General features: G+C 38.3%; 1 protein-coding gene across 2 annotated transcripts in view; it reads left to right on the forward strand.

Moving 5' to 3' along the window:
• Positions 1-13,357, forward strand: part of hmcn1 (hemicentin 1) — a 112,421-nt gene that overhangs the window by 25,424 nt on the left and 73,640 nt on the right. For both annotated transcript variants that reach the window (XM_088598237.1, XM_088598238.1), the window contains exons 4-10: positions 151-273; positions 5,026-5,197; positions 5,694-5,800; positions 10,152-10,272; positions 11,104-11,367; positions 11,793-11,937; positions 12,918-13,039. In XM_088598237.1, the coding sequence (XP_088454363.1) occupies positions 151-273; positions 5,026-5,197; positions 5,694-5,800; positions 10,152-10,272; positions 11,104-11,367; positions 11,793-11,937; positions 12,918-13,039 (1,054 nt within the window). The remainder of the gene's footprint in view (positions 1-150; positions 274-5,025; positions 5,198-5,693; positions 5,801-10,151; positions 10,273-11,103; positions 11,368-11,792; positions 11,938-12,917; positions 13,040-13,357) is intronic.

Raw genomic sequence — 13,357 nt, forward strand, 5'->3', positions numbered from 1 at the left:
CAAATCCCAAATAAGTGAATTGGCGAATGTTAAATTCACAGATGTGGAGACCCTGCTGTTGTTTTTTAAGACATGTAGCCAAGATGACAGAAAAAAAATATTTTGTAGCCCTAGATATATTCCAAATAGAATGTCTTATGTGCTGTGCAGGTGGTGTTTGTGCTGACAGGAGACTGCGATGACCGGGGGCACATTGGCTACAAAGTCTATGAGGAGATCGCCTCCACCAGCTCAGGGCAAGTCTTCCATTTGGACAAGAAGCAGGTCAATGAGGTAGGCATCCTCAGCTGGCTTCATCTGGACTCGTTCGAACTGTATAGGCATTTATTTGGGTGTGTGATGGTTTTCTCAGGGTCTACAGTTCTTCTCTGTACAGTGTTAAACCTGGTCTTCTTTGCCAGTTTTAGTTTAGGATTGTTGTTTATTTAGATGATTCTTTTTTTTAATCTGTTCTGTTCTACTTTTTCATACCTTCCTGCCAGAATTAAGTTGTATGCCTGCCTAATAAGTGAATGGGTTAATTAACAATTTGTAACATATCGATCTTACCTCTACCATCCGTGCGTGTGTTCCCAAGTCTGTTTTCCATGATAATTATACTGATGGATATGTGGTTTATGGCCATGCCATACTCTGCTTAGTCTATTGTTTTTTCGGGGAAATTACAAAGTGTTACTTGAGAAGACTTGAACAAGTGTTACTTGGATGTTAAAAGCAAAACTCATTCCTTCCATTCTTGTGGTTTCTCCAGGCACTCAGCATAACAATGTTGTTTATATACTACATCTAATTTTCTCAAGAGTTCTGTTAGTCACATTGATTAATTTATTAAATACTTTTACGAAATAATGCATTTGTTTCCCAAAGCATCATTTTAGAAAAAGGAGATACACTTCAGTTAACGTAACCCATACCTGCCATAGAAGTATACAACTTACTACTATGAAATTTCCCACAAAAACATCTTACAAAGCTAAGGAGGTACATTTTTGTGAAGATTTACCACTCATGAGATAACATGTTATCTTGCTTAACACCAGTGCATAAAATTATGCTTCTTCTGAACTTAGTCTTATACAGACTTGAGACAAATCTGAATCATGTATGTTATTGAAATAATACAGCAAGTGAATATAATGCAGATTGCATCTCCTGAAAGCTGATCACCTTGTGCACCCAAATTCCAAATATTTCCCTAGTCAGACCTCCACTGTCAATTGAATGTGCACTTGTGTCATCCAGCCATCTCAGTTCAAAGGTCATTATTGACTACAAAAGCAGATAGTTTGAGTGATACATTTTTATTAAGAATTGATTCTCCATATGGGGTTTGTTTTTGGTCTCGTGATCATTTTTGCTTGGGTGTATAGCTTTCAAAGGATATTCCTAACGGCACAGATCAATCATTTGAGGAGAAAGAAAAACAGATGTTGATTTAACCTCTTTGGTTGTAGGAAATCCTTCTCCCATGAGATTTCCTCTATGCATTGTGATGCACATGTCCAGTTCAGTGCATAACTACTCTCATTTTCCCTTATTTCTTTCTGTTCTTACTGCAGACCATTTGTTAGCTCATGTATATCTCAAAAAGAGTACGATCTACATTACAAAATAACTCATTTTGACGGTGATACTCTAGATCTTGCAAAATGTTAACTTTGAGTGGGCTTTTATGTGTGACTTAAAATGAACACTGTGATTTCTCTGGTATATTTTAAAATGATGTATGAATTAATGGCTGAAACTCGGCAATATTTTCTTTAACCTGAACCTCATAAAACAAGTCCTGGAATTTACAAGGAATATAACGACAGGTATTGCATTAAAAGATCACTACATCTCTGTTGAGTAGTTAAATTTGACAAACAGGTAGATGGATCCCTGGTCCGTCCAGTTCCCATAAGCTTTTAATAATATGCTAGATATTATCTGCTATGTGAAGTTGACCATATCTGCAAAAATGATTTCTTCTTGATAAGAGAGGTAAAAATGTTCTAGACGGCATCACTTCTGAAAGGGAGCCATGTGCAGACGTGAGGGACATTCTTAGAAAAGGGGATTTTCTGCTCAAACCTCAGGTTTTGATCCCAATTCCTTGTTTTGACTCATTTGTGTTTTATCTCTGTCTTTGTAGCGGCTTCTTTTTCAGCAAATAGTTTATAGGTGTCCATGGTTCAGCTAGTGTAGATAAGTTTATTGACAATGCCTGCTCCATGTAGATCACCATGACATATGGGATGGACTTAAATGGCCGGCCTGTATAATTCCTCTCAGGAAAAGCTGTCAAGAGATTCCAGAAATTGTGTGTTATTGAGAAACTGTTAACACCCATGGCACATGCCTGGAATTGACATGGGAGTTTTGCAAAAGACCTTTTTGTGACCTACAGTAACCAAGTGGGAATTAAAGCGTGGTCTCTATGTAGATTCCCGAAATTTGTACACATTCCTGGGATGACCCCACTTGCAGTGAATTAAAACACAAAGGGCTCTCTGACTAAGGATTTCGTTGCATTGAGTCCAAGTCCCACTCTGTCTTCATTGTCAAGGATAGAGACTATGAACTTAAAATGCCTGCTCAGATCAAACTACTTTTGTTATTTCAGTACTGCCAGAAATTGGATTGTGTTCCTATAAAATAACGCTTTCTCAAAATTCTGCATAATTCCATGTATAAATCTCTTATTTAATCATTTATGCATTTCAATCATCATTATAACTGAAGTGGTATAAATCATTGTGAATTGCAAAGTTACTGTTTACAATTTACATATTACTCAAAACACATGCCAGTAGGTGGCTGCGGATGAAGTTTAATATCATCGCAGCTCTGGAAGCTCTTTTCTTCCAATCTCTTCAAGATGTGTTAAAATACTTGTTTTTCAGCACCCCTAAATTGTCTCACTCTGCCCTTTTTAACAATTTACACTGCCTTCTGTGTCTGGAACACACTAAACTTCTCGCAGAACCCCCTGCCTCACCACGACTGGCCAAATCTGTTTTATTCAAAACCTGTTCTGTCTTACTAAATGATGTCATTCCTGACATAAAACTCAACTTTCTGCGCTTGACTGAAAGCTGGCACAGACGAATGACGAATGTCTCCTGTTTAACCAGATTATTCCTCCAAGGTTTGGCTTCCCTGAGTTATCTCACCTCTCTGCCCTTGGTGGGGACCTGATTGTTATTTGTAACTTACTTTTCTGTGCAAGTCTGGTTACTGTACCTCTGTATTCTTCTTTTGAGTGTCCTGTTTTAAATGTCTCTGTTCCTCAGTCTGCCGTCATTGTTACAGTTTATAAACCACTGAAACTCAATGATGCTTATTTAAGCGAGTTGGCCGATTTTCTATCTTAGCTATGTTTCTGATTTCATAAGATCCTTATTCTGGGTGATTTTAATATCCGCACTGATTCACAGCATTGCAATTTTGTTAAGGATTTTCTAGCCTTGTTGGAATACTTTGGTCACACACAACTTGTTCTCAATCCATATCACTAAAAAGGCACATCTTGGAGTCAAATTACTTTTATTTCACACTTATCTTGAATTAGGTCAGGCTTTTGCTGCTTTCTTTGATTTATAGTCTCCTGTCTCATTTTCTTCTACATTACATTTTCCAGCTGGTAATCAGTTGACCAGAATATGTTTGCTAAACATACTATTTGCTGAATCTACTCTCTCTTCCTTGTCTTGCTTTCCTATCTCTGATACTCTGGATGACAAGGTGAAACCTTTCATATCTCTCTTTTAACTACTCTTGATAATCTTATCTTAGCGTTCAAACCCGATCCATCTCCTGTACTCATCGTGCCCCATGGTATGCTGAGCAGTTCAATGCAGTGTCCCGCAAACTAGAACGGACTGTAGGAGGGGTCTTTCTGGTTTGAGTGTACAATACATCTACAGTCTTGATTTAATAGAAGGATGCAATGGAGTCTGCTAGATCCAGCTGCTTCTCCCATATCATTGAGAAAAACCTAAACAATCCTAGATACCTCAACTGAACAATCAGTCAATTGCTAAAGGCTGACTGCCCCACTACAGTACCTGCCTCATCCCATCTTTGTAACACTTGTTTTTACAACCAAGTTTGATAATATTCAGCATCACATTCTCTCCACTACAGTTAACACTAATATACCTCCTCCCTGCATGCCTATTTTTACTGTTGTTTCTCTCAAATTGACACTGCATGCCTTAGTAAATTGGTATTGCGTATGAAATCCACCACCTGTCTACTGTATCCCATTCCTTCTGTTTTATTTCAATGCTGTTTTCCAGCCCTCTTTCCTACCTCCCTCAGCATAATAAATGTGTTCTTGGTGGTACCAACAGCCTTTAAAATGGCTTCTGTTATTCCTGTGAACTAAAAAAACAAACATGACTCTAAACAACCTAAATAATCTTCATCCTATATGTAACTCGCCTTTTTTTTGCAAAGATTTGAAAACATACTGTTGAGATCACCTCATTGCAAATAACCTCTTTGAATCCTTCTAATCTAGTTTCAGATAATTACACAGCACAGAAACTGCCCTTGTTAAAGTTACTAACAATTTTCTTATGGCAGCCGATTCTGGTTCACTAGTTATCCTAGTTCTCCTAAACTTAAGTGCTGCTTTTGACACTGACTGCTAATCATGACATTTTACTCTTCCATCTCAAGACTGTATTTGCGGTTTCTGACATGGCTCTAGTTTAATTCTTATCTTAGTCATCATTGACACTTAGTTTTTTTCGTGGGTTTTAGTTCTGAAGTTGGATTAATTAAGTCTGGTGTTCTCCAAGGGTCAATACTGGCCCCCCTGCTATTCAGCATCTACAGTACATGTTCCCACTTGGTCTTGGTCTAAAATTGCATGATCTAAATGATCATACTCAATATGATAATACTGACAATACTCAACGCATAAAATGCCTTTCAAAACTTACATTTTCTTGGTTCAACTGTATAATGCGGAAATTAGAAATACATATATACTATTCCTGTTACAAGAAAGAAAATATTCCTCTATTTTTGCAGGTGCTGAAATGGGTGGAAGAAGCAGTGCAGTCCTCCAAAGTTCACTTGCTTTCCACGGATCACTACACAGGCGTCTCAAACACCTGGCAGATCCCTTTTGATCCCAGTCTGAAAGAAGTGACTGTGGCACTGAGTGGCCCTGCACCTGTTATTGAGATCCATGACCCTCAGGGTAAGGCTTGTTCTCAACTTCGTCTGACTGCATGGTGGAATTGTCCAGGGTGATCCATTTTTTTAATAAGCATTTTAAATCACCAGTTCTTTTGGTCTTCTGGCTTGATTTGTAATAGATATTCATGTCTTGGCTTACAGTTATGAACCCTGTAACTGCACACAGGGAAGAGTGAATAAGACTCCTCTGATCCATAGACACCTCTTGAATTTCAACACAGCCCAACAGCACCACATTCCTCTAAGCAGGAAATGGCCACAGGGGGCGCTGTGTTACTGAGAGCTCATAGTACCCCACCCCTGGTGCTACTTAATTGTGTGTATCACAGAACTCCACATGACACGGGCCAGAATCCGTGATTACATAGCTCAACCTGCATTTGATCTTCACCATTGGAATGTACTTATATTGAAAAGCACAAAGCAGACTCCAGATTGGTGATCAGAACATTGACATACCGTAGGCTGATCTGGCTTTGATCACGTTATCACTGCAGGAAAACAAATACAGAAGGGTGCTGGACTGAATGAGCTGCTACACATCCCCAACTCGGCCAAGGTGATCAACATCAAGGACCCAGAGCCGGGGATGTGGGTCATAAAGGTAAATCACTGGCTTCTGCTCCCTGAAACACAGGATTCTTAAGCATTCCTCCTTTCAGACACAAAAGGATTTAAAGTTTTTGCTCAACAAGAATGTAAGTGATGCCATTTGGCAGGTCTGGATGTTTTGGTTGTATTGTCGCTGAAACTGCTTTAATACAAAGGAATAAAAAAAATAACGTTTTCGATCTCTCATCTGTATTATATTTAGTCGTAAACAAGGACTATTTATTCAAGGCCATACTATTTAGGTTATGACAGGTCTAGAAGGTGCCAGAGGGTAGCATGTTTCTTTGGTTTTGATGATTTGTTAAATAGTAGATTAGGTTTTTTGTGTGGTTTTTCATTTTGTGGGAAATGCAGCTGAGGGAATGATGTCATGATTCCTGCCTGAATGATTGCACGGCCTGAGGAAGAGAGTCGTGTCCTGAGCCTCCAGCCAGTACACTTTTAACAGAATTTATGTTTCATCGAGACTTTTTGTTAGGAAGATAGTATCAACTACATTATGCCACATAGGTTTACCGATGCCCATTTACCAACTTACCAGTTTGGTGTGCATAATTTCACATAATGAGGCATTGTTCTTGCAATTTGCTTCTTACTCTTTGCTCACATGTCCTTAAGCAGTCTTTCTTGTAACCATGGCAACAGGAAACTAAAATACATTACCCTGGAGTATTTATTAGTTAGTTTACAGTTTTAGTGTTTACCTTTCTTCACTCTATCTTCCACTTTCCAAGTCTGGTGGTGTGTGAATTTCCGGTTTTATGTTACCTGGAGGTGGAACCAATAGGTTGATGAGACTTATGCTCCCTCTTATGTTTGGAAGTAATCCTACAGTATGATGTTATTAGTTGTTTTCTGAAGACAATAAGGAGGAGGTGAACAGAAATCCTGTTTACCTTGAGAAATACTTAACCACCCCAAATAAGCAGCAACATCAAACTGGTGACTGCTAAATATCAAGGAGTCTGTTTTTGCCAAATCTATTTCAGTGACACTTTGTACTCCAAACTGTGCAGTTGTTACTGTTGTCCTGACCATAATGAGCTAGACACTTCAGACATCCTTTGTAATGTTCTTGAATAGTTTTTGGGAATATATCCAGTAAGCAGCAACACATTTCTGTTATAGAAATCATGTATCTTTCATTGTACCCCAAAGCTTTGCTGATAAGTACAAAAAGTATTAAAGACTGGAAGGCAAATATCCCAGTGGAACAAAACATTGTCCTCATCTGCCAGCATGGCTCAAAGGCCAAGTTAATGAGAAATTATAGAATTATTTTTGTCTGCCTCTTAGAGGTTTACAATCCATTCCCTTTGCCAAAATCCAGAATTAGTGCGGACCATTCTGTATGTCTAAAAATAGATTGTGAATCACTGAGTTTCCAAGCAGCAATCATTGTGTTTTTCATTAATAACCTGTGTTGCTGTGTCTCACTTAAAATTGAATGGTCATGCTTTATAATATTTCATCTTAAAGAACAGGAGAATGTGCTGTGAGAGCAAGTTTAATTCCTTTTTTAATCTTGCTTTAAACAGGGGAATCCTTTAGGGAGCATGTAGCCCCAAATTGATCTTTGAACATTTATCTTATCATAGATACTCCTTGAATGGTGGCTACAGCAGATTACAATGTGGTTGTATGCTTCCAACAAGATCCTAGTCCTTACTGTCTTTAGACAGCTTCCACCTAGATCATTGACCCCAGTGATGATTGCTCCTGGCACCTTACTTTACTTAATTTTATGACCCATGATAATAGTTTCGGAAGGCTGTAATTTCGAAAGTATGCAACCATCCCCGAGGACTTGCTTTACGGCATTTAGCCATGTGTCTTGAAGAGGTTTGTACAGAAAGATATAAATGCCTTGTAGTCTCTTTAACACATTTTTAGCATTTTGTTGAAATCTTTATTCTAAACACAAAACGCTTTCTTTTGTCGAAAGGGCTTTAATTTCAAAATGGGTACAATGTCAGGCTTGATTGTAGTTGTGTTCCTTCAAATGTTTAGGAAGAAAATAAGCACATTAGAAAGTTTACAAACAAGAGGTCATCTAGCCTGTTTGATAATTAGCAGTTAATTGATCCAAGAGTTTCAAGAGCTCTTTGAGAACAGTTTTGAGAATGTCTCGGGCAATTTTGAAGGCTGAATGTCCATACTGTGTTACGCTAGTTCTGTGACGGAAGACTAAATATCTGATTCCTGATCCGGTGACTTTATGAAGAGTAAAGGCTTATAGAGAACCTACCCTGAGGAAAAAGAGGAGTCATGTCTGTCGAATCTTTAGGCCCGAACCTGTGGGGTCTTTCAGCTTAATCATGTGCGTTTTTCTGCTGAGCAGCGTTTGTGGTTTGTTTACAGAGAGGACCTCTTTAGCCAGTCTTTCATGAAAAGGATTCCAAGGCAGTACTCCCCACTGGGCCATGTTAACTGCATTCCCACAGGGAGGCTCAGTGTCCATCTGCAACCTCTGAGGAGGGTGTTGCTGTAGAAATTCCTGAAAGCCATTGTCTTTTCACAAGCCAGCACATTCGGGTCTTAATAAGTTCCTTCAAAGGCCTCATTATAAGTAACATCATTTGTTTGGTATTAAGATCTGAATGTGATAAAATAAAAGTTATTAATGGTGCAGGCCCCACGCTAAATACTTTTGCTATGTTCTTGGCATATGCAGAACTGCAAATAATTAATAAGATCTTTTCAACACTTTGGAATATTTATTTAATGCGATATTAAATAAATGTTTCACACTTGGAATGGCAGTATTGTGTTTGTGCATTTACAGTGAGATATTACCATTTTTAATTCTTTTTTTCCTCATCCAGTTTTCAAGATATCAACCTAAAAGAGGTCCCTTTGCTAACAAAACAAATGTTTAGTCCTTTGTTGTGGGAAACGGATATATGAGAGTTTCCCATTGAAACAATCAAAGTTTTGTAACGTTTCTTTCAAAATTGTTTGGCTTATGCTTTTCTGTAAACACAGAATGTATCCTAGCAACAATCAGGATATACACGATTTGTGTTTTAAAACCTAAACAGCTGAACAAAGTAAAGAACTGATTAGTTTTAAATATTTTAAACCTTATTATTGACCAAATTCATGAGCAAATACTCACCACAAAAGAGCAGAACCTTGTTTGCTGTTTAATTGCTTTCATTAAAACTTTTGAAGATCTGAAAGATAACACACTTTGTTAATCACTTCTCCTATTTCGCTGATATATTAAAATTTTTTTATATGCTCCCCCTTCCATAATGCTGTACAATACGTTTTTATTACACTCACTTTAGAATTTGTATTTCACACACACTTTGTTGCATTTTGATTTTTTGTATTAGTGTCGCTGGTATGAATTAGGCTCCGATATTGTTATGGGATCCAGATTACATGGTAAAAAGCACACGCATGTGAGTATGAAATGTAATATCATGGAACAGCTGTCCTGCATTTTGGCACAATCTTTGGATTTGCCTTTGAAAACAGTGAACTGTATACCTCTACTGTTTTGTGTTAACAAAGTGGTCTTCCAGGAACGGTTGAAAATAGATGGAATTGACTTTGGAATGAGTGTGGTTTGACAGAGAAAGAACTTTAGAAACGCTAATATTTGTTTTTAATTAGATGTGAGTATGACTTCAGAAAAGGATGTGAAATGTAATTGCTGTTTATCATGCAGATGGGACAGTACTTCTTGCACTTCTCCTGAACTTCGTTTTGGCCGACAGAAGCTGTCAGGTCAATGTCAGATTCTAAATTCTAACTTCTTTTTACTTTCTTGTTGTCAATGGGAAATGATCTATATACCCCTTTTGAAATGCAGGCTTATATCTCTTCATGACATGAAGAGGTCAGAGGAGGTGAATTTTTTGGGGGGTGTCTAGATGGATAGAGATAAATCTAAGTGGTCATAAAACAAAGTACCACATGTTTGGATGTGAATCATGAGCTACCCTCTCCTGCAGACTTGAATCTGAATATAAACTTCAAAAACACTCTATCATCACATATTACACTATTTACAGATACATACTTCATGATGTATAAAGGCCAGAATGTGTTTAGGAAAGGAGTGAAGTATTATAAATGCCAATGCAGCTATTCATTGAAGGAGTGGGAATCTAAAAGTAAAACAGACATTTTGAATTAAAACTTGTGTCCATAAAATGACTAATATTCCTGTAGATTTATTGAAAATGTCATGCCTACATTTTTTATTTCTATGTCGTTTTGTGACAAAAAATTTGTTTGGTAAATTCTGTCATTTTCCATCTGATTTCCTTTTGAAAATGGCTAAATAATGTAAACATCGATTTATTTTCCCTTCTGTTTTTCATCCACAGACTTCCAGTAGTGGAAGACACTCAGTTCGCATGTCGGGGCTGAGCACCATCGACTTCAGAGCTGGTTTCTCAAGAAAGCCCACACTGGACTTTAAAAAGACTTCCAGCAGGCCTGTGCATGGTTAGACTCTGTTCTGCTTAAAAGGCTTGCGTGACAAAATAACTTCATTTTTACAATCCATTTAAGAATCTGCTAGCCTTAGACACATATTAACTTACGAGGTATTAAAGGGGCCAGCAGGGGCCACTCACTCTGCAGTCTGGGGACACTATACTGTAAAAAGGCGCCATCCTTCGGATGAGACATAAAACAGAGGTCCTGACTCTCGTGGTCATTAAAAATCCAAAGGCGTTCCTCGAAAAGAGTAAGGGTGTTACCCCAGCGTCCTGGCTAAATTTCCAACCTTGGCCTCCTAATTATTCCCCATCTACTAATTGGGTTCATCACTGTGCTCTCCCCACTGAGAGCTGGTGTGTGGTGAGCGTACTGGCGCACTGTGGCTGCCATCGCATCATCCAGGTGGGGCTGCACATTAGTGGTGGTGGAGGGGAGTCCCCATTACCTGTAAAGCGCTTTAAGTGGAGTGTCCAGAAAAGTGCTATATAAGTGTAAGGAATTATTATTAATTATTATTATTAACTTTCATGTTAATGTATTAGTTAGTATGTCATTGACCCCTTTTTTGTACAGCTATCAGGCCTATTGAACATCATGTTTGCTTATTTATTAAAATCCAGGATTAACATATAAAAAAAATAAACAAAGCAGTAATTTTAATACTACAAGCCAATACAAAATCCATATACAGTACTGTATCACCTCCTTCAGTTAGCAGTTCAAACAACCTCAAATATCTTGTTAAAAGTGAATCAGGTAAAATTTGAAATTGTCAGCAGATTGTTCTCCATCATCCTCTAACATGTCCCTCCTTTATGTGTCTCCTTATTACAGGCATTCCCACTTTCATCCTCCTGAACACCACCGGAATCTCGCCCCCGGCTCGAGCTGACCGCCTGGAGCTCCTCAGCATCTCCGGGAGCGTGCTCAAGACCCTCCCCATCCGCTATTTTCCCGAGCGCAGACCCTATGGCATCTGGAACATCACTGAGTTCATACCTCCCGATGAGGCCTTCTTCATCAAGGTCACTGGCTACGACAAAGACGACTACCTTTTCCAGCGTGTCTCCAGCGTCTCTTTCTCCAGCATCATCCCAGGTGAGACCAGCTTATCTTTCACAACCATCTCTCGCTCTGTGTTTTGATGACCATATCCTTGCAAAGATTTATGTTCTGGTCACCAGAAATCTTTCAACAAAACTTAACCTGTGTTGAGTGCATGATCTACTTTTTCAAGATTGTAGACTGACTACGGTTTACAAATGTCTCTAGCATTTCATGACCAATGGACCGGTCACCTCAAGAATACCATCATGTACCAGGAAACACATTAAATTATTCCAATACATTGCACAAAAAAAGGGAAGAGGAGTTTTCTAGTTGTTTCCACTGATGTGGATAAACCTTTTCAACTATAAATGCATTCTGTAATTCTGATTCTTGGCATCGGTCTTGGATTATCAAAGAGTAATGCGTCCTATGTTTTTTCTTATAGCATTATTGTTTTCTTTTGGTTTTTCCAGATGCTCCCAAGGTGATGATGCCTCAGCAAACTCCAGGTTACTACTTACAGAAAGCCTCAATCTCCTGTTTTGTGGACAGCCTGATTCCTTTCACACTGCGCTTCAGCAGAGATGGCCTTAAATTGGGAGTGGACCAGTTTTTCAGGTACCATTTTGCACAAGAATATGAATCCAATAGTCCAATTAAGTTATAAGTGCATAGATTGATTGAAATGGATTGAGGTAGCATAAATGGAGATATTTACCAAAACTGTGGCACAACAAGCATACCATCTCTGAATGAGCTGTTAAGCCATACGGCTTCCAGCAGTGGCCTTCAGAGCATGAAATGCTCATTGGATATTGGTTGTCTTGACATCTGCACACATATTCCAGAATGAGAAGACAAGAGGGCAGATTCTACAGACAACTTTTTAACGTGTAAACATTACTGGACATATTCAAGAAACTGAACTGGAATCATTTTTGAATTTGCATTCTGGTTAGAGTGGAACAGGACTGTACAGCTTTTTTTCATTGTGAATGTAATCTAACACTTTGCTATGTATGCGGTGTATTCTGGAAACATTACAGAAAATTCCCAGTAGACCTTGCATGCTAACAAGCAGTGTCGTCACAGCACTGCCTTGATTAAGGTGTTTCAGAAAGCAATTATTTCCATATGTTTGTATATAGCTTATTGGTTAAGAGCTGCTGATAAATAGTCATTGATACATAACTGCAAAACATAGTAAAAGATGATAAATTAGCTTGAGATATACAGTAGTAAGACATTTCTTCCTACATCTTCATTAATTTCCTACACAGCAGATTTTAAATGATGGCCCTTGTTGATGTCATCATCACAGAGACGTTTCAGACTTTTTTTCTGCTAATAATGTACCTTTTCTTTCAGGCTGCAGTCACATTTCCAGGCATCAATTTAAATTTTTTAGTTGAAAAGTCACATTGAAAGTTGTCAGTTTCATAGTGCTTGAAAAACATTACTCCCCCAGGGCAAAGGGATTTAACATGTTTAAACCTCCCAGTCATTTTTAAATGATTTGGGTTTTGTTGGTATTTTTTTAGCATTAACCAAATCATTTTGTTTTGTATATTTTCTTGGGGTACTTTCTTCATCTGCAGGGAGTCTTCAAATGCGACTTTGGAGATTGAACGTGTGTCTTTGAGTGACGAAGGTTACTATGAATGTATTGCCATCAACAGTGCAGGAACAGGGCGTGCCCAGACCTTTCTGGATGTTTCAGGTAGGAGAATTCTGTGATGTGTCGTTAGATGGAAAGGTTGGGTTGGCCTTCTTGTTAGGATGCTTTGTGTACCATTTTAGAACAGATGATTTAGTATTTTCCTCAAGGTACATGTGCATTACAAGGTTTAATGCACAGTTCTTACAATATTGATATAATACACTTTTTAATCCAATCAGGTTAGGGAGATTGATAATGTTGCTTTGTGTTTTACTTCTGTTTTTCATAAATAGTGCATTTTGTTTAAGCGTTTCAACACCATGACATTCATGACCTGAAGTTAAATTGTGCATCGTCATGACATGTGCCAGGTGACCG

This window comes from Lepisosteus platostomus, chromosome 11 (assembly GCF_059453375.1).
Source record: "Lepisosteus platostomus isolate fLepPlt1 chromosome 11, fLepPlt1.hap1, whole genome shotgun sequence".
In the NCBI taxonomy this organism is placed as follows: Eukaryota; Metazoa; Chordata; class Actinopteri; order Semionotiformes; family Lepisosteidae; genus Lepisosteus; species Lepisosteus platostomus.